At 45.3% G+C, this 24674-nt stretch overlaps 1 protein-coding gene across 4 annotated transcripts in view; it reads right to left on the minus strand.

Moving 5' to 3' along the window:
- Positions 1 to 24674, minus strand: part of VWA5B2 (von Willebrand factor A domain containing 5B2) — a 66385-nt gene that overhangs the window by 6481 nt on the left and 35230 nt on the right. For all 4 annotated transcript variants that reach the window (XM_067466077.1, XM_067466074.1, XM_067466075.1 and 1 more), the window contains exons 11-21: positions 22777 to 22891; positions 20380 to 20565; positions 18682 to 18880; positions 14466 to 14755; positions 13559 to 13784; positions 11673 to 12014; positions 10754 to 10891; positions 9193 to 9312; positions 4358 to 4426; positions 2451 to 2520; positions 787 to 898 (exon numbers count right to left, since the gene is read on the minus strand). In XM_067466077.1, the coding sequence (XP_067322178.1) occupies positions 787 to 898; positions 2451 to 2520; positions 4358 to 4426; positions 9193 to 9312; positions 10754 to 10891; positions 11673 to 12014; positions 13559 to 13784; positions 14466 to 14755; positions 18682 to 18880; positions 20380 to 20565; positions 22777 to 22891 (1867 nt within the window). The remainder of the gene's footprint in view (positions 1 to 786; positions 899 to 2450; positions 2521 to 4357; positions 4427 to 9192; positions 9313 to 10753; positions 10892 to 11672; positions 12015 to 13558; positions 13785 to 14465; positions 14756 to 18681; positions 18881 to 20379; positions 20566 to 22776; positions 22892 to 24674) is intronic.

A 24674-nucleotide genomic window follows, 5' to 3' on the forward strand; every position in this document is an offset into this window, starting at 1 on the left:
TTCTGTGTACGAACCTACACAATCTCTTTGATCATCTGGAGAGGCCCTGCTCGCGCCCCCATCTCTTTTGCAGGCGCGATTGGTGGGGATGAGGGAGAGGGCCTTTTCGGTGGTGGCCCCTCGACTCTGGAACTCACTTCCCAAGGACATCAGACATGCCCCAACGCTGGCAGTCTTTAGGAGGAGCCTGAAAACGTGGTTGTTCCAGTGTGCCTTCCCAGAATAAGGAAAACTCTTAGCAATATGTCCTCCAATGCACTTTAACTTTGATTTAGGATCGTCTGCGCACCCTCATCTTTCTTTGAAAACCCTATCCTAGTTATACCCTACCTTGTTCATGCCCAGAATTATTTTTAAATTTTTAAATTATTACATTTGGCCCGGCCATAGGTTTTTAAATGCTTGTATGTTATTGTTCATTGTTATTGTTTATTTTTGTTTTGAGATTTATTTTACTGTTTTGTATTGATTATTTTGTTACTGCCTTCATTTTACTGATGTACTGTGAGCTTGGCCTCATGTAAGCCGCACCAAGTCCCTTGGGGAGATGGTGGCGGGGTACAAATAAAGTATTATTATTATTATTATTATTATTATTATTATTATAGCAGTCCAAATCATTTTGCAAAGGGCTGTTTTTCCCTACGCATTGCAATGTTGGAAGTTTTTTCATATGCTCTGCTCCAAAAACCACACTAATTAGAAGAACCACACCCATACATTTACCTGTTCTGTACACTGGGTTGAGCAGGTAAGGAAGCAGGGAAGGAAAGAAGAGATCCTTACCAGAGGGAGGTAGTCATGGATGGCACTGTCGCAAGGCGAGAGCTCACTTTCAGGAGTCAGACACTGCGGGCGCAGAGCCAGGCCCGGTCCTCTTCGCCGGCTAACGCTGAATCTGCAAGTAAGGATTTCACCATTAAATAGGCCGTGACATAAAAATAATTTTGCTTGACCTGTGTCAGAGGTAGGCAACTTGTGGTTGTTCAGGTATTGTTAGCCATATCAACAGCAATGCCTACCAATGTCGCCATCATAAACGATTGTGAGTGTTGACAGGGGTGCTATCCAGCAATATCTGGAAGGCCAAATTATACCATTATGTTTCCTACAACGGTCAACCAGTTTAACTAACTGGATATACATCCTATATTTCTCTATAGCAGGCATGGGCAAACTTTGCCCCTCCAGGTGTTTTGGACTCCAAATCCCACAATTCCTATCAGTCGGTAGGCTGTTAGGAATTGTGGGAATTGGAGTCCAAAACACCTGGAGGGCCAAAGTTTGCCCATGCCCGCTGTAGAGTAATTAGTACCTGAAGATATACTCAGTGGTTGCACAGAGATTCCATTTAGATGCCAAAGGCTATGAATTCTGGATCTATCTGCACTGGGAAAGACACCCTCTCCCTTCTTCAGATGGTCCCCTCCCTTTATTTTCCAATAATTAGCAGATTTCAGGCATATATAAACCCATTTCTTGGTGGAGTTAGAAGATTCCAACTCCATGTAATTGTTTTGAGTTCTGGAATTGCATGGAAGTTGTCCTCCTTCCATTCAAAAGCCCTGTTTGGACTATCATTTATTCACTCCATCAATATATTTTTATGGTAGAATTCTAGAGTTGGAAGAGACCTTGTGGGCCATCCAGACCAACCCCATTCTGCCAAGAAGCAGGAACATCACATTCAAAGCACCCCCGACAGATGGCCATCCAGCCTGAGCTTAAAAGCCTCCAAAGAAGGAGCCTCCACCACACTCCACAGCAGAGAGTTCCACTACCGATCATCCCTCACCATTAGGAAGTTCTTCCTCATGTTCAGGTGGAATCCCCTTTCTTTCCTGTAGCTTGAAGCCATTGTTCCACACCTTAGTCTCCAGGGCAGCAGAAAACAAGCCTGCTCCCTCCTCCCTATGACTTCCCTTCATCTCTTGATACATGGCCCTCCTCATGTCTCTCCTCAGACTTCTCTTCTGCAGGCTAAACATGCCCAGCTCTTTAAACCACTCCTCATAGGGCGTGTTCTCCAAACCCTTGATCATTTTGGTTGTCCTCCTCTGGACACATTCCAACTTGGAGTCAACATCTCCCTTGAATTGTGGTGCCCAGAATTGGACACAGTGTGATTCCAGGTGTGGTCTGACCAAGTGTCTAGAGAACAAACCCTATTAGGAGTGGCTTAACGAGCTGGGCATATTTAGCCTGAAGAAGAGAAGACTGAGAGGAGACATGATGAGGCCATCTATAAATATGTGAAGTGAAGTCATAGGGAGAAGGGAACAGGCTTGTTTTCTGCTGTCCTGTTCTCCAGCCCCTTGATCCTGTTTAGCGTGATTTTAATGACTGGAGTCTTCTTTCTGTTAAACAAAAAATGGTCACCCTATCAAGGATCTCCCTTTCCTGCCTCCCCACAGTGTAATTCCGAAGAGATATATCCTTTAAAGTGTCACCTGGAGCCTAAAAAGTTCTCCACTGACTTCTGAGAGCCTACTGAAGCAGGTGATGGACTGGAATCAACACCTAGAAAGGCAAACGAGAAACACAAGTTAAGGCTTAAGAAACAGCATCTAGGCATGCATATTCAAGTCACAACTGGAGTCCCAGCCCTTCAAACCCCCAGTGCAAGATCCCTAAAATCTGGAGGAAAGAAAGAGTCATAGCCATCTTGAAACCAGGCAAAAACTGTAATGATCCAAAAAGGTATAGACCAATCTCCTTGTTGTGTCATTGTTGTAAAGCTCTGGAGAGACGTAGTTTGCATAGAATTATGGAAAAAAGTAGACCCATGTCTGATTCCACAGGAAAGACAAAAGCTGCACGTCACAAGTGCTGAACCTGACTCAATACATAGAAGACAGTTTTGAAAGGTAGCACATCACAGGAGCTGTCTTCATAGACCTGTCAGCAGCTTATGAAACTGTAAACCATCGCCTTCCCCTGATAAAAACTTATAATATCACAAAAGACTACCATTTCACCCACTTCATAGGAAATCTGCTACACAACAGGAGCTTTTTTGTTGAGTCCCAGGACCAGAGAAGCAGATGGCGAAAACAGAAGAACAGCCTGCCTTAGGGGAGCATGCTTGCTCCATCTATGCTTAACATTTACACAAATGATCAGCCACTACTAGAAGGGACAGAGAGTTTCATCTATGCTGACGATCATGCTATCACCACTCAAGCAGGGAGCTTTGAAATGGTTGAATAGAAGCTCTCCAAAGCTGTAATAGGCTCTTACTGCCTATTACAGGGAAAACCAGCTGATTCCTAAGTCATCTAAAATGCAGACATGTACTTTTCACCTTAAGAACAGACATGCATCTTGAGCTCTGTGTATCACCTGGGAAGGAATCCCACTGAAGCATTGCAGCACATCAAAATACATGAGAATCACCCTGGATTGTGCTCTGACTTATAAGAAGCACTGCTTGACTATCAAACAAAAAGTGGGTGCTAGAAATAATATCGTACAAAAGCTGACTGGCACAACCTGGGGATCACAACCAGACACAGTGAAGACATCTGCCCTTGCGCTTTGCTACTCTGCTGCTGAATACACATGCCCAGTGTGAAACACATCTCATCACGTTAAAACAGTGCATGTGGTTCTTAATGAGACATGCCGCATTATCACAGGATGTCTACACCCCACACCATTGGAGAAATCACACTGTTTAGCTGGTACTGCACCACCTGACATACACAGGGAAGTAGCAGCCAATAACGAAAGGACCAAGGCAGTGTCATCTCCAGCCCATCCCCTGTTTGGGATCAGCTAGCACACCAAAGCCTGAAATCAAGAAATAGTTTTCTAAGATCTATTGAGATACTCGCAGATTGAGATACTCGCAGGAATACCTCAGCAAGCAAGAGTCCAAAAGTGGCAGACTAAAACCCAGAAGCTCAAGCCATGGCTGATATTGAACGAGAGACTCCCTCCTTGGTGACTTGGAAGACATTGAACAAACTGTGTTGTGGCACCACGAGATGCAGAGCCAAGCTTAAGAAATGGGGCCACAACATGCGACTACAGAGAAGAGCAAACCACAGACTACTTACTACAATGCAACCTGAGCCCTGCCACATGCACAATGGAGGACCTTCTTATAGCAACACCAAAGGCACTCCAAGTGGCCAGCTATTGGTCAAAGGACATTTAGTATCATGACAAGTTTTTTTACTTTTATTTGTGTTTTTAAATACATTACAACTGTATCCTCTAATAAGATAAATAAATAACCTTCACTGATCTCCAAACTCTGATTTGAGAGGCTTGTGGGTTGTATCCAGCACATGAATGATAGGTTCCTCATAATGTCTTTCAACTCCCAAGCATCACTGTATGTAGGACTTACCATCAGGAGAACAGTTCTGCTTTTCTTGGGCAGTAGAAGAAACGCTGATAGGAGAAGGAGGAATCTCTTCTAAAAAGCAAAGAAGTGCATATATTAAACTAACTGGCACAACGCTGGGCATCCATTTATTGGTGCCAGATGGCCTGCTGAAGAAAGTGTGTCAAGGTTAGTTGGACTTTTGTGGAGCGTCAAGGCAGACCAGAAGCTGAAACTGGAGCGCACTATGTTCACACCAATCTAAAAGGGGATGAGCAGTCAAGCATGGCAGGCTGGGGAGGAGGCTGGTATATATTTAGAAGTGTGTGGCGTGCATGTCTTCCAACAAGCATCAGGAACCATTTCAAATAATCCCTTTTAAATATAATTTTGACAGTTCCCAGCACTCAGGATGGCTATGTGCAGTTGCTGGGAAACAGAGCTCATTTTAGCCCCAGAAAGTACAACTGTGGACAAAAATAATTTTGGGAAATCTTTATAAGGACGGTACAACATTAGATCAAGACAAAATGGTAACATGTGAGTGTGCTTAACTTCTTTCCAATCCAAACCCCTTTTGTTGTAGTTCAAAGTGTTGGTTGAGTTGCTACTCCTGGTAGCAGGGAGAACAGGTCTACTTTGGAGTCAGAGGGAGAATAGCAGCATCAGCGCATTAGGGAAATCATTATGGCTCCAAGTGATACTGACACGTTTCCAGGCTTCTCCGATTGTGAGATGGGGAAGTAAGCAGAGGTGTAAAAAGGGCTGCTCGTGAGCCAGAGTCTGAGGGGGAATTACAAAGGAAGCATATTCGGGAAATACTTAGTGCACCAACTGACGAGGAAGACTTCCTGGGATTTGAGAGGAGTTCTGGGTCTGGGAGTGATATGGAGGAGGAGGAATTGGATTGGACCCATGTGCAGCAAATAAGGGACATCTGTAATCAGCCCACCTCTAGCGAGGAGTTTGAGGGGTTCACTGGGGACTGGCAGCCAGGTGACTCTTGGCAGGATCTGAACCCTGACAGTAATTGGCAGAGCTGGAGGGATAGGCACTCAGCTGCAGGCTTGCGGGCAGCTGGTAGTGATGACCAGAGGGTGGGGAGCTCATCAAGCTCTGAGGAAGAACTTTGAGATAAAAGGGGGTTCAGTTTGGACTATACTTCGCAGAAGGCAAAGTGTCTTTATAGGACATAATTCTTTGTGTTGCCAACTTTCTACCTTGGGTCCTGGGCTACAGCTTCGTGTGTTCCTGTACTCCTGTTTCCTCGTGATTCCAGCATTCCAGCCTTGTTTACCAATGGATTGACCACGGACCAGTTTGACTACGCTTTTGGCTTTCCTGGACTTTGGACTTTAATATCTTTGTGACTGAAACATTTCTTAGTTTTGAAACCACGTTTTTTCCTGCCTCTGTGACGGTGTTTTGATACCATTTTGATTTTCAAGCAGTTTGCTTCAGTTTTTGTTTAACCCGGATTATAAGGCAGCATTATAATCCGGATTATATTTTTGTTTCTTGAAACAACTTCTTTTTGATGCCAAATCACTCCTGAGACCCTTAGCACTGGAGTTAAGTGCTTTGCAGGTCTGTTTGTATGCAATAAAGCTGTGTTTGAACCTTATTTTGTGTCTGGCATTGTTTAAAGGCTTCTGGGTCTCGACACCTTTCTTTTGTCATCTGGGAGTTATAGTTCACCTAAAATCAAAAAGCATTCTGAACTCCATCAACAATGGAATTGAACCAAAACTTGGCACACAGAACTCCCATGACCAACAAAAATACTGGAAGAGTTTGGTGGGCACTGACCTTGAGTTTTGAAGTTGTAGTTCACCTACATCCAGAGAGCACTGTGGACTCAAACAATGATGGATCTGGACCAAAGTTGGCATGAATATTCAATATGCCCAAATGTAAACACTGGGTTTGGGGAAAATAGACCTTGACATTTGGGAGTTGCAATTGCTGGGATTTATAGTTCATCTACAATCAAAGAGCATTCTGAACCCCAGCAATGATAGAGTTGGGCCAAACTTTCCATACAGAACCCCCATGACAAACAGAAAATACTGTGCTTTCTGATGGTCTTTGGTGATCCCTCTGACATCCCCAAATGACACCCCCCCAACACCCCCTCATGACCCCCCCCCCGGGGTCCTGACCCCCCAGGTTGAGAATCACTGTGTTAGATGATATTAACTGACTTCTATTGTCAGTTAAGATGGTCTGAGAGGAATCAACGCTCCATTTCTTGGCCATGCGTGACAAAGGGCAGTAACATATTGGCAGTAAAATGTCAAATCCATTAAAGTTAAGTTACTTTGTTGCTGCTAATGCACTTGAAATTGCTCACCTTGCCTCCCATTTACATCAGACCTTTAGGCACTTGGTTGATTTAAATCACAAGAGCAAATATTGGCAAAGTACTGTGAATATGGTTTTCTGTTTACCTGATGGGAGTCAGGGATTTGGCAGAGGCCGCTAACGCTCCTTTACCAGACTCCGAATGGGATGGACATGAAGCCCATCTTCTGCAGTGTATCTGTGTGTCCACATATGCATATAACAAAAACTAAGCAGGTTGCAGTCCAAATGGAGAATTACATATAGAAATCTGTGGCTTTAGTTGAGTCCATCATTATGGGATGCAATTTTATGGATATCACAGAATGGCAAAATGACAGATAAATGCGTCTGAAAGCAAATTAAGCCTGAATTTTCACTAGAAACTAAAATGATGAAACTGGGATTGAGAAATATTAAGAGACGTCATGATTCACTAGAAACAACATTGGTAAAATGAAAGAAAGCTGGACAAGAGCAAGACCACATCTCAGGTGGATCTAATCGATGAGTCACAGCTCTGAGTTTGCAAAACCCCAGCAGATAATAATAGGTTTACATGGAGTTTTCTGATTCATAGGGTTGCCTTCAGTTGGTACTGACTTGACAGCATATAATACAGGTATTGTAAACCAAGGCCTGGGGGCCGGATGTGGCCCATTGGGCTCTTTCCTCAGGCTCTCCTCTCTCTCACCATCTTATCCTTCCTTTCTTCCTTCTCTCTTTTCCTTCTCTCCGTCCATCCGTCCCTCCCTCCCTTCCTTGCTTACCTCCCTCTTTCTCCCTCCCTCCTTCCCTCATTCCATACTGTCATCCTTCCTTCCCTCTTTCCTCCTTTCTTCCCCCTCTCTTTCCCTTTCTTCCTTTCTTCCTTTCTTCCTTTCTTCCTTTCTTCCTTTCTTCCTTTCTTCCTTTCTTCCTTCCTTCCTTCCTTCCTTCCTTCCTTCCTTCCTTCCTTCCCTCCCTCCCTCCCTCCCTCCCTCCCTCCCTCCCTCCCTCCCTCCCTCCTTCCTTCCTTCCTTCCTTCCTTCCTTCCTTCCTTCCTTCCTTCATAGAATCATAGAATCAAAGAGTTGGAAGAGACCTCATGGGCCATCTAGTCCAACCCCCTGCCAAGAAGCAGGAATATTGCATTCAAATCACCCCTGACAGATGGCCATCCAGCCTCTGTTTAAAAGCTTCCAAAAAAGGAGCCTCCACCACACTCCGGGGCAGAGAGTTCCACTGCTGAACGGCTCTCACAGTCAGGAAGTTCTTCCTCACGTTCAGATGGAATCTCCTCTCTTTTAGTTTGAAGCCATTGTTCCGCGTCCTAGTCTCCAGGGAAGCAGAAAACAAGCTTGCTCCCTCCTCCCTGTGGCTTCCTCTCACATATTTATACATGGCTATCATATCTCCTTCTCAGCCTTCTCTTCTTCAGGCTAAACATGCCCAGCTCCTTAAGCCGCTTCTCATAGGGCTTGTTCTTTCTTCCCCCTCTCTCTTTCCCCTTCCTCCCTCCCTTCCCTCCCTCCCTTCCCTCCCTCCCTTTGGTCTTTCTTTCTCTCTTTCTTCCCTCCCTCCCTCCATTCCCTTCCACTCTTCCTCCCATCCGTCTTTCTCTTCTTCCCTTCCTTCTCTTTTTCCTTCCTCCTTTCCTCCTGGGGGATGTTTAGTTGAGAAAAGAGAAAGTAGAGAAGGGAACATGAGAACCATGTTTCAAGATTTCAAATGGTGTCCCATTGAGAAGGAGGAGGAGGGAGGGGGAAAAGTGACTTTCTGATGCTCAAGAGACCAGGGCACAAGGGAGTAATGGTTTCAAATGGCAAGGAAAGAGATGCGACTAAAAAGATTAGGAAAACTTCCTGAGAGGAAGAGCTGTGGGAGTGTGGCATAGGCTGCCTGGGAGAGTGGTGGAGTCTCCTTCTCTGGAGGCTTTTCTGCAGGCTTGTCTATCAGGAGTGCTTTGATTGTGCCTTCTTGCATGGCAGGGGGTTGGACTGGGTGGCTCTTGAGGTTCTCTTCCAGGTCTAGGATTCTATATCAGCACGGGCTCTCATGGATGCACTTTTTCTCTCCCGTCCACCATCTCATCCTGGCCAAGGCCAACTATTTTGGGATCCAAACTTTTCACGTCTTTCCTTCACTTTCTGCCTCGGAAAGAGAAGATGAAGGGGAGGAAAGGGCAGGGAGGGGGCTTGGGGAGAACCCACTCCCTCCTGCTCCGGGCTGCCATGCCGCCCCCAAGTTAGAAAGTTTGCCCATGCCTGATATAATAAGAACACTGGTTTGATTTTACAGTTACTGTTTCCTGGATAGCTGATGCAGGGCTGCTGGTTGATTTCCATTACATTTTGCTTGTATATTTCTAAATAAAACAAATATTATGAAGAGACAAGGCCACAAACTCCCCTAGTTGAAGAAATCCCAAACCCTGGAGCATCTTTCACTTGGCCAAGAAGTGAGAACATAACAATGCATTTGAACAAAAGAAACCCACTCCATTTACAGACCAGACAGATAAAGTGTAGACATACCTGTAGAAACAGGAATGTCATCCAAGTCCTCTGAATCTTGCCTTTTTCCCAGGCCGATCGAATAACTGCGGTGATGCCGGCTGACTGATCGGGACCCTTGCTGGTAGCTGCATAAGCCCTCTGGAAGAAAGAACAGTCCTTCCAGGTGATTAAATAAACATACTCTAATTTAAGAAAGGAAAGTGGGGTAAGATGATGATATTGATGATGATGATAATGACGACAACAACAACAACAACAACAACAACAACAACGTATTGTTGAAGGCTTTCATGGCCGGAATCACTGGGTTGTTGTAGGTTTTTTCGGGCTATATGGCCATGGTCTAGAGGCATTCTCTCCTGATGTTTCATCTGCATCTATGGCAAGCATCCACTACCTCTGAGGATGCTTGCCATAGATGCAGGCGAAACGTCAGGAGAGAATGCCTCTAGACCATGGCCATATACCCCGCAAAAACCTACAACAACCCAACAACAACAACAACAGTAGAACTTTCTCTTGTCCATGCACTCTGCAAATCTATTTCCCAATAAAAATGTATTTTGGCTTCAAAGTACATTTGTATTGTACCAAGAGCAAACACTGCATAGCTTTTCTGCTTTTACTGCAAACTATTTGATAGGAGACTTCATCAGTGTTTAACATTTACACAAATCAGCCACTGCCAGAACGGACAGAGAGTTTCATCTATGCTGATGATCGTGTCATCACCACCCAAGCAGGGAGCTTTGAAATTGTTGAACAGAAGCTCCCCGAAGCTTTAGGTGCTCTTACTGCCTATTTCAGGGAAAACCAGCTGATTCCTAATCCATCTAAAACACAGACATGTGCTTTTCACCTTAAGAACAGACAAACATCTCAAGCTCTGAGGATTACCTGGGAAGGAATCCCACTGGAGCATTGCAGCGCACCCAAATACCTGGGAGTCACTCTGGACCGTGCTCTGACCTACAAGAAGCACTGCCTGAATATTAAACAAAAAGTGGGTGCTAGAAATAATATCGTATGAAAGCTAACTGGCACAACCTGGGGATCACAACCAGACACAGCGAAGACATCTGCCCTTGTGCTTTGCTACTCTGCTGCTGAATACACATGCCCAGTGTGAAACACATCTCATCACATTAAAAGAGTGCATGTGGTTCTTTATCACAGGATGTCTATGCCCCACACCATTGAAGAAATTATATTGTTTAGCTGGTATTGCACCAACCGACATCCACCAGGAAGTAGCATTCCATATGACATTGCCATGATAGTTAAAATAGAACCATAGTGTTATAACTTTATAATGTGAAAGGGCTCTGATGCCGTTGCTCTTATCTCCAGCAGCACTGTCATTATGCTTCTACAGATTGCTGGAGAGCATGAAAGGTAGGGTCCAGTGGCATTCCTGTATTTTTCATACACTTCCTACCTTAGACTTTTGGCATACTTTGATCAGAACAGAATGCTGGACTAGAGAGGATTAACTAAACAGGGAGGACACCATGATTCCAGGGAACTCAGCTTCCTAACCTATGAAGTGGAGACATGACCCTCCATCCAAGAGTCCTACCTGTGCTGCGAACCTCAAGGGTTGATGGCAAGGCCTCCTGGGTGGAAGAGTCCACAGGCACGATGGAGGTATAAATGGAGGGTGTGTTGCAAGCCTTGCTGGACTGCATAGCCTTAAGGCGGAATCTCCGAGAGAAACCTGGACAGAGGAAGCGAAATGGTCTCCCAAAGTCATACAATTAATTATATTTACAACTGGAGGCTGCAGTGCTAGGGATGAACTGGGGAGGGAGTAAGGACACTACCTTTACCATAAGAATTTTGCACAAATTTCTAGCAATAAAACTTGGGTGGAAGATTAGAAATACAGTTCAGGCATGCAAAGAGAAGTGACATGCAAAGGGACAAATGCACAGCAAACAGAAGATTTCCAGTTCTAAACAATTTTCACTTTCTCATGCTAGAAATTTTAGACTACAGGAAAATGTCACTGGAGAGTAGAAATCTCATTTGGAGTGGGGACAAAGCCTTATGAGGGCCAGGCTGTAGCACAGCTGGCTAATTACTAGCAGCAAAAGATCACTGACGACCAAAACGTGGCAAGTTTGAAGCCCGAGTCGAGTTGAGCACCTGACTGTTAAGCCTAGCATCAATTATTAAAATCACATAATCCATACTTTCTAGCGTTCTCCATTCATAAAGTACCATCTATCTTTGCTTCTTCCTATCCCAGGATTTGCTGGGATCGGAACTGCTTTGATTATAAGTACTTTGATTGAGAGTTAGCCTAGTATAACACAGAAGATTGGGCCAGGCTGTAGCACAGCTGGTTAATCACCAGCAGCAATAGATCACTGCTGACCAGGAGGTGGCAAGTTCAAAGCCTGAGTCGGATTGAGCACCCGACTGTTAAGCCTAGCTTACTGGTCACCCAAGCAGCTTGAAAACAGCTGAGCTGTGAGTAGAGAAATTAGGCTTACCATGCTCCAGTTCAGCTTCTCTCTGGGCCACATTCTCATTGTCCCGGATGACAGAGCCAGCAGTCAAGCGGTGGAGCAGTTTATCCCAGGCTTTGCTCTGCTCTTGCTTCTGGGAAGGCTCTTGGCTGTCTTTGGCAAGGAGGAGAGAATCCAAGGCAACGGTCACTTCCCAGGAGACTGGCTTTCCTGCACTGAGCGCATGGATCACCACCTGGCACCGGAGGGGTGGCCAAGAGCTGCCCTCACTCTCTCCTGGTTCAGTGGCTGCTGGTGATGGGCTGAAAAGATACGGAGGCTCCAAAAGCATGTCCCAGTCCAAGTTGGCAGGTGACAGCATGTTGCCTAGAAGACAGGAAAGCAAGGAAGAATAAGGTTAGTTTCTGACGTCGGATAGACTTCCTGGCTGGAGACTCTATGGGCCCTATCTGGCGGGGACGAGAGACAGGGCCTTCTCTGTGGTGGCCTCTCGGCTGTGGAACTCCCTGCCTAGGGACATTAGATCAGCCCCCTCCCTCCTGACCTTTCGGAAAAGAGTAAAAACTTGGCTCTTCGAGCAAGCATTTGGAACCTCCGAATAAATAGACAAACTTGAATTGGAAAATGACCCAGGAACGGCCCAAGACTATGGAACGGATAAGGACTTGAATGAGGGGATATAGTTTTTAGCTTTTAATATTGTTATTATGCACTGTCTTATGTCCAATTGCACTATAATGGTTCTTTTGTTTATCAATGTATGTATTTTTATGGCATCGAATTGTGCCGATTGTGTACTCCGCTCTGAGTCGCCTCCGGGCTGATATGAGCGGGGTAGAAATAATGCAAATAAATAAATGAATATCACATTATACTAGGTAAAGGTTTTCCCCTTAAGTTCCCTTAAGTCCAATCATGTCTGACTCTAGGGGCTGGTGCTCATCTCCATTTTTAAGCAGAAGAGCCGATGTTGTCCACAGACACCTCCAAGGTCATGTGGCCAGCATGACTGCATGGTGCACCATTACCTTCCCACCGGAGCAGTACCTATTGATCTACTCACATTTACATGTTTTCGAACTGTTAGATTGGCAGAAGCTGGCGCTAACAGCGGGAGCTCACACTGCCCCCTAGATTTGAACCTGCAACCTTATGATCAGCAAGTTCAGCAGCTCAGTGGTTTAACCTGCTGTTCCACCGGGGACTCCCACACTATACTAGTATAGTATTATTATTCTGCTCGTAATTGCTATGGCGACATCCTATGGAATCCTATGGTCAATAGTTTAAGGATGAGGATTTAGAGTTCTCAACCACGAAGCTCTTAGTTTTCATGAAACTACAAACTCCAGAATTCCACAGTCTTGTCACAGCAGTTAAAGTACAATAATATCTGTAAGCCTTCCGAAGGAAGCCATGGCCAGTTGCATCTGAGACTGAAGAATATACCCATCCTGGAATGGCCAATGCTGCAGCATTCCTTGCGTCTTGCACTTACTGACACCTAATTGCAAGAGGAATTACATATAAATTGGAGCAGATTCAGACAAAGACAGTGAGGTCTGAAGAATAAAGCATATGAGGGGACGTTGAAGGAGGTGGGCATTATAAAGCTGGTGAAGAGAAGACTGAAGGGGGCACATGATGAAAACCTCAAGTACTGTAAGAGAGAGGAAGGAGCAAACCTGTTTTCTGCTGCTCCACAGGTCTAACAGTTTGAAGTTACACTATAGAGGCACTAGAACAAATATCTTGACAGTAACATAAATGTCTCTGGATGGTATCAAAAGGAAGCTGCACAGCTACTTGCTTGGTATGCTCTGGCTAGACTGAGATATTTGACCTGAGGGCACAAAGATCCCCTTTCAACTCTGATTCCATTATGCTATCCTTTCCTCCCCATCACTCACTTGAATCCACAATGCCCTTGGGCATCTTCTGTAGCTCCGGCCCAATCTCATCGAGCTTTCCTTCCACGGAGCGGTTGCGTTTCTTGGACACTTTCTCCAAGGCCCGGCGCAGCCGATGGGCGTCCAGCTCACCATGCGGGGAAGAGAAGCTGCGACCACATAGGGCAGCGCGGGCCAGGGCCTTCTTCTTCCGTACCAGCTCCTCAGAGCTTGCAGCCACCGACACCTTCAGCAAAGGCAAGTGGAAGAGGGTCAAGCTGAGAAAAGTCTACAACTGCTCTCTCAAAAAATGGAAAACATGCAAGTCTTTTCCATTCTCTTCCTTTGAGTCATTTCCAACTTCTGGTCCTCTTAAAGCAAACCTACTTGGCAAGATTTGTTCAGAAGGGGTTATATGGTTCTCTGTTCTGAGCACAATGTTTCTCTATGCCTAAAGTTTCTCTTGTGTCATGTGTCACAAACACATACAGGAAATCTACACCTTGGTTTGTAGGAGGTGTTCACTTTCTTCTTCTCACCACTGTTGTTGTTCTGCTGAAAGTTGTTTACAGATTGAGCAAACCTGTTATAAGCACTGATTAGCATGTTAACAATGTGTGCTACAGGGTTGTTGTAGGTTTTTTCGGGCTATATGACCATGTTCTAGAGGCATTCTCTCCCGACATTTCGCCTGCATCTATGGCAAGCATCCTCACTACCTTGGACTGGCTAATTGAATAAGGAAACCCTTATCTGGGATTATTTTCCACCTGCCTTCTTATGGCTAGCTGAATTCACTTCCAAGTGTTCTCTACTTGATAATACAAAAGTGAGGTATTTAGGGGAAAATGTTATCTATCATTTTAAGGAACAGAGAAATGCATTTGCAGTGGTTGCTAGATTTGGAAGGCATTCTTACAAGCCGCACCTTAGTACCAGCACCAGTCTTATCCTGGGGGAGTGGGGCGGATTTGGTGGAGGAATTGCACAGGGAGACACTCTTCTGGCCTTGCTGAGAGCTGTTCTCAAGGGCTAAGGAGCTTCCCTCTGGAGGCACATCTCTGGAACCCGTGGATTCGCTGCTGGTGGAGCTGTGAGAGAACAAGCCCTGGCTCTGGTCTGTGCTGACAGAGCAGTGAGTGAGCACATACTGCTCCTGGATGTAGGAGGGCTGGTAGATCCGTTTCCAGATGTCTCCACCAGACACATGATCCCCACCTGCCAGGGAGAAGGAATTGGGGTGACTACCATGGAGAACTTTGTACGATATCCATCTTCCTTACACCCTCCAACATTTCACATATTAAAAAATGGGACACGTGTGGACAAGCAACACTTAAGTGTGGTTAACATGGCAAAAGTTATTAATGAGGAGGAACAGACAAGATGGAGTGTTTGTAGCCATTTATTTTTGCCTGAGGCCCCTTCTACACTGCCATATATTCCAGATTTTTTATCATGTCAGAAGAGACTTGAGAAACGAAAGTTACTTCTCCTAAGAGAGAATTGGCCGTCTGCAGTGACATTGCTCAGGAGACACCCAGATGTGTTACCATCCTGTAGGAGGCTTCTCTCATGTCTCATGGGAAGTTGGAGCTTACAGACGGGAGCTCCCCACGCTCCCCCGATCTGAACTGCCAACTCGCAGATTTTAATAACTGACCTTCAGGTCAGCAGTTCAGCTAGCACAAGGTTTAAACCACTGAGTCACCTTGACTCCTATAATCCATATTATCAAAGCAGATAATCCACATTATCTGTTTTGAACTGGATAATCTGGGTTTTATATGGCAGTGTAGAAGAGGTCTGAGTCTACTTGAAAGGGCACAAGCCTGCTCCCTTCTATCACCGCCCCTCTGCAGTGTTGACTGAGAGTAACTCAATTTGCAGTAATTAGAGTAATATGAGGAGAAAGGGGAAGGTGGGAGAAAGAGAAAGTTTTGAAACAGCTGAAAAATGGAACAGAGGGTTAATATAATAACCTGACCCCCAGGTTGAGAAACACTGCCCCAAAGGAACTCGGGCGACTTACATATGGCACAGAACGCCCATAAGACATAAATAAAAATCAATCCATTAAGGCAAAACACAATTAAAAGAAGAGCATAATGAAATACATTATGCATAAAAATATATATAATGCTACCTCAGAAAGTACTGAACTCTCTTTTGGAGAGGGTGTATTCTAGGTTCTTGTGGGTTTTTTCGGGCTATAGAGCCATGTTCTAGAGGCATTTCTCCTGACGTTTCGCCTGCATCTATGGCAAGCATCCTCAGAGGTAGTGAGGTCTGTTGGAATTAGGACAATGGGTTTATATATCTGTGGAATGGCTGGGGTGGGGCAAAGAGCTCTTCCCTGCTGCAGTTAGGTGTGAATGTTTAGCTGATCACCTTCATTAGCATTTGAAGGCCTGCCTGAGCCTGGGAAAATCTCTTGCTGGGAGGTGTTAATCTGTGCCTGGTTGTTTCCTCTCTGTTGTTTTGCTGTTATCATTTTAGAGTTTTTTAATACTGGTAGGCAGATTTTGTTCATTTTCATGGTCTCTTCCTTTCTGTTGAAATTGTCCACATGCTTGTGGATTTCAATGGCTTCTCTGTGTAGTCTGACATGGTGGTTGTTGGTGTGGTCCAGCATTTCTGTGTTCTCAAATAATATGCTGTGTCCAGGCTGGTTCATCAGGTGCTCTGCTATGGCTGACTTCTCTGGTTGAAGTAGTCTGCAGTGCCTTTCATGTTCCTTGATGCGTGTCTGGGCGCTGCGTTTGGTGGTCCCTATGTAGACTTGTCCACAGCTGCATGGTATACGGGAGACTCCTGCAGAGGTGAGAGGATCCCTCTTGTCCTTTGCTGAACATAGCATTTGTTGGATTATCTTGGTGGGTTTGTAGATTGTTTGTATGTTGTGTTTCCTCATCAGTTTCCCTATGCGGTCAGTGGTTCCCTTGATGTATGGCAGGAACATTTTTCCTCTGGGTGTATTCTATTGGAATTGGTATAGCTGTGGATTCTGACATACCACTTTTGAACAAGATTTTTTTCCCTGTCTCAGGAGCAACTTAAGAAACTGCCAAATTGCTTCTGGTGTGTAAGAATTGGTCATCTGCAAGGACGTTGCCCAGGGGATGCCCAGATGTTTTGATGTTTTACCATCCTTGCGGGAGGCTTCTCTCATGTCCCCGAATAGGGATCTGGTGCTGACAGAAGGAGCTCATTTGTGCTTTCCCCAAATTCGAACCTCTGACCTATTTGTCTTCAGTCCACTGGAGGCTCCACTTTGCACTAGATGGCCCTTGCAGGCATCTCGAACTCAATGATTCTCTGTATTGTCGAAGGCTTTCATGGCCGGAATCACTCAGTTCTTGTGGGTTTTTTCGGGCTATATGGCCATGTTCTAGAGGCATTTCTCCTGACGTTTCGCCTGCATCTATGGCAAGCATCCTCAGAGGTTGAGAAGGTCTGTTGGAAGTGTGGGTTTATATATCTGTGGAATGGCTGGGGTGGGGCAAGGAGCTCTTCCCTGCTGCAGTTAGGTGTGAATGTTTAGCTAATCACCTTCATTAGCATTTGAAGGCCTGCCTGAATCTGGGAAAATGTGTTGCTGGGAGGTGTTAATCTGTGCCTGGTTTCTTCCTCTCTGTTGTTTAGCTGTTATAATTTTAGAGTTCTTTAATACTGGTAGCCAGATTTTGTTCATTTTCATGGTCTCTTCCTTTCTGTTGAAATTGTCCACATGCTTGTGGATTTCAATGGCTTCTCTGTGTAGTCTGACATGGTGGTTGTTTGTGTGGTCCAGCATTTCTGTGTTCTCAAATAATATGCTGTGTCCAGGCTGGTTCATCAGGTGCTCTGCTATGGCTGACTTCTCTGGTTGAAGTAGTCTGCAGTGCCTTTCATGTTCCTTGATGCGTGTCTGGGCGCTGCGTTTGGTGGTCCCACACACACAGATAGATATCTACATAAAAACTCCAACCATCACCCAAGTCAAAAAAGAAGCACCATCAAAGCCTTGGCAGACCGTGCAAAAAGAATCTGCGAACCCCACCTCCTCCAAGATGAACTGAACCACCTCAACTGGGCTCTCCAGGCCAATGGATACTCCACCTCAGACATCAGAAGAGCTGCAAGACCAAGAACAAGCCACAAGAGTCAAGATGAAGATCCGCCCAGAGGGAAAGTATTCCTGCCATACATCAAGGGAACCACTGACCGCATAGGGAAGCTGATGAGGAAACACAACATACAAACTATCTACAAACCCACCAAGAAAATCCAACAAATGCTACGTTCAGCAAAGGACAAGAGGGATCCTCTCACCTCTGCAGGAGTCTACCGTATACCATGCAGCTGTGGACAAGTCTACATAGGGACCACCAAACGCAGCGCCCAGACACGCATCAAGGAACATGAAAGGCACTGCAGACTACTTCAACCAGAGAAGTCAGCCATAGCAGAGCACCTGATGAACCAGCCTGGACACAGCATATTATTTGAGAACACAGAAATGCTGGACCACACAAACAACCACCATGTCAGACTACACAGAGAAGCCATTGAAATCCACAAGCATGTGGACAATTTCAACAGAAAGGAAGAGACCATGAAAATGAACAAAATCTGGCTACCAGTATTAAAGAACTCTAAAATTATAACAGCTAAACAACAGAGAGGAAGAAACCAGGCACAGATTAACACCTCCCAGCAACACATTTTCCCAGATTCAGGCAGGCCTTCAAATGCTAATGAAGGTGATTAGCTAAACATTCACACCTAACTGCAGCAGGGAAGAGCTCCTTGCCCCACCCCAGCCATTCCACAGATATATAAACCCACACTTCCAACAGACCTTCTCAACCTCTGAGGATGCTTGCCATAGATGCAGGCGAAACGTCAGGAGAAATGCCTCTAGAACATGGCCATATAGCCCGAAAAAACCCACAAGAACTCAATGATTCTCCTTCAAAATCAGTATTCCTCAACATAGCACCCTGAGATGGACATGCTGACAATTCTCATCACTCCCAACTAGCACAACCAAAGACTTGTGGCTAATTGGGAGATGTAGTCCAGTCCATCTGGAGAACGGAAGGATACGGAGGGATATCCACCATGAATGCCACCCCTGCCAACCCCATAGGTGTACTCACTTTTCATAGACTCTTCAGTGCCCCCAGCAGAGAACTCCAGAGATATCTCACGAGAAATTTCATGGAGGGCTTTACAGATGTCTGGACTCTCCCCAACCGGCTGTGGCTGGGCCTCTTCCTGCCCGAGCGCTTCGTCCTGGGATGGGAACACTGAACCTGCAGAGCCCCGAGAGAGACTCCGACACACCTGTTCTCTGCCCTGGGGGAAAGGACCGACAAGTAAGAAATGACTGCAAGCAGGGAAAAAGCTTCTATCTTAAGAAGTAGATTTACATCCATGAAATCTCATCGATCTATATCAGTGTTTCTATATCAGTGCTTCATGACTCTGGAAGGGTCACGAAGGGGTATCAAAGGGGTCACCAAAGACCATCAGAAAACACAGTATTTTCTTTTGGTCATGGGGGTTCTGTGTGGGAAGTTTGGCCTAATTCTCTCGTTGATGGGATTCAGAATGTTCTTTGATTGGAGGTGGACTATAAATCCCAGCAATTACAACTCCCAAATGTCAAGGTCTATTTTCCCCAAACTCCACCAGTGTTCACATTTGGGCATATTGAGTATTCATGTCACCTTTGGTCCCGATCCATCATTGTTTGAATCCACAGTGCTCTCTGGATGTAGTTGAACTACAACTCCAAAACTCAAGGTCAATGCCCAACAGACCTTTCCAGTATTTTCCGTTGGTCATGGGAGTTCTGTGTGCCAAATCTGGTTCAATTCCATTGTTGGAGGAGTTCAGAATGCTCTTTGATTGTAGATTAATTATAAATCCCTGCAACTACAACTCCCAAAAGTCAAAATACCAACCCCCAACCCCACCAGCATTCAAATTTGAACGTATAGAGTATGATTGATTTGGACTACACTTGGCACACAGACCCAACATGGCCAACTATAAATACTGGCTGGGTTTGGGGGTGATTGCCCTGGGAATCTGGGAATTGTAGTTCACCCTTATCCAGAGAGTACTGAACCCAGTCAGTGACAGATCAGGACCAAACTTGGCACACAGACCCAACATGGCCAACTATAAATACTGGCTGGGTTTGGGGGTGATTTCCCTGGGAATCTGGGAGTTGTAGTTCACTCTTATTCAGAGAGTACTGAACCCAGTCAATGACAGATCTAGACCAAACTTGGCACACAGACCCAACATGGCCAACTATAAATACTGGCTGGGTTTGGGGGTGATTTCCCTGGGAATCTGGGAGTTGTAGTTCACCCTTATTCAGAGAGTACTGAACCCAGTCAATGACAGATCTAGACCAAACTTGGCACACAGACCCAACATGGCCAACTATAAATACTGGCTGGCTTTGAGGCTGATTGTCCTGGGAATCTGGGAGTTGTAGTTCACCCTTATCCAGAGAGTACTGAACCCAGTCAATGACAGATCAGGACCAAACTTGGCACACAGACCCAACATGGCCAACTGTACATACAGGCCTGGTTTTGGGAGGATTGGCACACGATTCTGGGAATTGTAGTTCACCCACATCGCTATGTATTTTCTATGTAAAAAACTAAATCACATTCCGGCTTTTCCCTAATAAATAGTGTTACTAATTAACTAAATGATATTACCTAACACCCCAAAACAAACAATGCTTTTTTCAAATAACCCGCTATGTAAGAGTGCTGCATATTTCCCATAGTAGAGAGAGTGGCCATATTTTAAAGGAACAGAGACTCAACTGTTGGCTTCTTGTCTCGGAAGCTGGCAATGTGGTAAAGGGTGCAGTAGCTGATGAGACGGTCTCCTGGATATAGGACTGCGATCTCGTTGGGGGACAGCAGGGCCTCCATGGTGTCTGGGACATACCAGTCAATCGTGATGTCACTCACGGCAGGCTCAATGGCCTTCTTCAAAGACTTGATCAGCTGAGGAGGAGGAGGAACCAGAGATGTCCAGCACTTGAGTCACATGACACATTACACGATGCAACACAATTTTTGTTCCTGGGTTATTAATGTCATTTCCTAATTGATTCTATCATAAAAATGTGGGAAAAGTTTATTAAACTGCAAAAATTTTGTTTTTGTGGGAGATCCTGCAGCACATTTTGCTATAATTTTTCCATGAATATCTCATTGAGTCTCAACCAATTCAACATATGTGTTCCCGAAGGCTTTCATGGCCAGAATCAATGGGTTGCTGTGAATTTTCCAGGCCATATAGCCATATTCCAGAAGCATTCTCTCCTGACGTTTCTCCCATATCTATGGCAGACATCCTCAGAGGTTGAGGGGTCTGATGTGGGCAAAATGTCAGGAGAAAATGCTTCTTGGAACATAGCTAAACTCACAGAAACCCATCAATTCAACTAGTTTATGGCAGATATTTATTTATCATGTCAGGAGCAAACCAAACAGTTGTGTTGCATTTTTAACAAACAAACAAACAAACAAAACACAAAGTTTGTAAGCTTGGTAGTTGATTAAATGTCCTTTGACCAGTAGCTGGCCACTTGGAGTGCCTCTGGTGTTGCTGCAAAAAGGTCCTCCCTTGTGCATGTGGTGGGGCTCAGGTTGCATCACAGCAGATGGTCTGTAGTTTGCTCTTCTCCACCTCGCATGTCATGGATTCCACTTTGTGGCTCCATTTCTGAAGGTTGGCTCTGCATCTCGTGGTGCCAGAGCGCAGTCTGTTCAGCGCCTTCCAAGTCACCCAGTTTTCTGTGTGCCCAGGGGGGAGTCTCTCATTTGGAATCAGCCATTGATTGAGGTTCTGGGTTTAAGCCTGCCACTTTTGGACTCTCGCTTGCTGAGGTGTTCCAGCGAGTATCTCTGTAGATCTTAGAAAACTATTTCTTGATTTAAGTCGTTGACATACTGGTTGATACCCAAACAGGGGATGAGCTGGAGATGTCACTGCCTTGGTCCTTTCACTATTGATTGTTACTTCCCGGCGGATGTCACGTGGTGCAATACCGGCTAAACAGTGAAGTTTCTCCAGTGGTGAAGGACACAGACACCCTGTGATAATGCGGCATGTCTCATTAAGAGCCACATCCATTGTTTTACTGTGGTGAGATGTGTTCCACACTGGGCATGCATACTCAGCAGCAGAGTAGCATAGCGCAAGGGCAGATGTCTTCACTGTGACTGGTTGTGATCCCCAGGTTGTGCCAGTCAGTTTTCGTATGATATTGTTTCTAGCACCCACTTTTTGCTTGATGTTCAGGCAGTGCTTCTTGTAGGTAAGAGCATGGTCCAGAGTGACTCCCAGGTATTTGGGTGCGCTGCAACGCTCCAGTGGGATTCCTTCCCAGGTGATCCTCAGAGCTCGGGATGCTTGTCTGTTCTTAAGGTGAAAGGCACATGTCTGTGTTTTAGATGGATTAGGGATCAGCTGGTTTTCCCTGTAGTAGGCAGTAAGAGCACCTAGAGCTTCAGAGAGCTTCTGTTCAACCATCTCAAAGCGCCCTGCTTGAGCGGTGATGGCATGATCATCAGCATAGATGAAACTCTCTGTCCCTTCTGGTAGTGGCTGGTCATTTGTGTAGATGTTGAACATGGATGGAGCAAGCACGCTCCCCTGAGGCAGGCCATTCTTCTGTTTCCGCCATCTGCTTCTCTGGCCCTGTAACTCAACAAAGAAGCTCCTGTTTTGTAGCGGGCTTCCTATGAGGCGGGTGAGATGGTAGTCCTTTGTGATATTATACATTTTTCTCAGGAGGAGGCGGTGGTTCACAGTATCATAAGCCGCTGACAGGTCTATGAAGACAGTTCCTGTGATCTGCTGCCTTTCAAAGCCATCTTCTATGTGCTGAGTCAGGTTCAGCACTTGCGATGTGCAGCTTTTGCCTTTCCTGAAGCCAGCTTGCTGTGGAATCAGACATGGGTCTATTTTTTTCCCATAATTCTATTACCCCGTGGTAATTTAATGCATTTGTCTTGCATGTTTTTACCTACATGTCTTTCTACTTGCATGTCTTTCAATCTTGTAAGCTGCCCTGAATACCAGCATTGATAAAAGGCAGCTCCATACATGACTCCACACAGTACGATGCAAGCACAGTGCTGACTATTAATTTGCTGGGTGTTGAAACCATTGTCATAACCTAAGCCATTGCAATGAAGGGCACATACCTTGGGCTGCAGTCTTTCTCCAGGATTTAGGAATTCAGCTCGACCTCTGCTGACTTTGGCCAATCCTTTCAGGAGCCTATGGCAGGCCCCAGAGCCCAGGCCAAAGGTGAAACACCTGGAGGAAAGAAATCCATGGGTTTCAGAGAGAGCAACTCTGTTTCAAGATGAATTTCCTCTTCTCCACTGGTATTCTTTGTGTGCCATATCTTACTATGACTGTAAGCCTGAGGACAGGGAACTTTCAGATTAATGATTTGCAAGCTATCCTGTCAGGCTATTTGACTGACGGGTAGGATATAAGTACTTTCAATATTATTTTTACTTTTTATTGATTTCTTGGAACAAGAGGCAACATCATGAAGAGCTGCATGACAGGCAGAAGCCAACAGCTTAGGTCTTTCGCATTATCACATGCACTTAAAAGTGTAATTTTCAGTTCAGTTCAGCTACCAAGGCACTATGCGGACTCAGATTAGGATGCGCAACTGGATCAGGACCACGAGTTGGTTTTCTGATCCTGTGATCCTTTAAGGGATTTATTTATTTATTTACTGTATTTGTATACCGCCTTTCTCAGTCAATTGGCGACTCAAGGCGGTTTCCAACAAATCAGTATACATAAAACTTAAATAAAACAGTATAAGACATCACAAAAGCAATAAAAACAACATCATCAGCATCTCATTATTCTCAAGCATTGTCCAATTCCATTGTCAGGTCATTCGATTTCCTATATTAGCTACTCTGCATTTGTAAATGCTTGCTCGAATAGCCACGTTTTAATTTGCCTCCGAAATGTCAAGAGGGAGGGAGCAGATCTGATCTCCCTAGGGAGGGGTTTCCATAGCTGAGGGGACACCACTGAGAAGGCCCTGTCTCTAGTCCCTGCCAAACGTGCTTGTGACGAAGGCGGGACCGAGAGCAGGGCCTCCCCAGATGATCTTAAAGTCCTCGGTACTATATAAGGGGAGATACGTTTGGACAGGTAAGTTGGGCCAGAACCGTTTAGGGCTTTATAGGCCAAAGCCAGCACTTTGAATTGGGCCCGGTAGCAAACTGGCGCACAAGTTTTAACTGTACAAATGCTCCCCTGGTCACCGCCAAGACCTGAGGTTCCAGGCTCAGCGATGAGTCCAAGATCACTCCCAAGCTGCGAACCTGCGTCTTCAGGGGGAGTGTAACCCCATCCAACACCGGCTGTAACCCTATGCCCTGTTCGGTCTTGCGACTGACCAGGAATACCTCTGTCTTGTCTGGAATATATGATATCTATTTCAATATATATCCTATTCTGTTTTTTAAAAGTAGGAGTTTATGTTAAATGCTTGCAAGGGGGAGCTTTGAGTTGGCTCATCAGTTGGTGAGTGTGTTAACTGAAAAATGCAAAGCACAACGCTGATTGGTTGAGCTCCGCTCAGGATCTAGCTGAGCCTGGGAGTTTTGGCAACAGTTACATGTTTAAGTTTTCTGTGCAGGAGCTTGCCAAGACAATTTTGTATTTTTACTTCTTGGCTGCTGGAAGAAGATCCTTCACATGGACACCTAAGGACTATTTGAATCTCTCTTAAAGGACATTGTCAAGACAGTATGCGACTTGGTAAAAACGCGAACTACATGTGATTTTCATTCACCATACTTCAAGTGATTTAAACAATGAATTTTCATTGCTGTATACTTATGGAGGGGGTATTCCTCTCTTCCTTTTTGGCCAAGAAAATGGTAGCCCATGGAGTGGAAGTGTCAAGGGCCAAAACAACATCCTTGGGAGGCTGCATATGGCCCAAAGGCCTCACTGTGCCCAAACCTGGCATTCTCGCTCATGCTTAGTCTCGAAACTGTTAATATGAGAAGCATAATATGGATGCCCTGGCCCTTGAGTGCTCCAGCTGGAGGTCAGC

This window comes from Anolis sagrei, chromosome 3 (genome assembly GCF_037176765.1).
Source record: "Anolis sagrei isolate rAnoSag1 chromosome 3, rAnoSag1.mat, whole genome shotgun sequence".
NCBI classification, from domain to species: Eukaryota; Metazoa; Chordata; class Lepidosauria; order Squamata; family Dactyloidae; genus Anolis; species Anolis sagrei.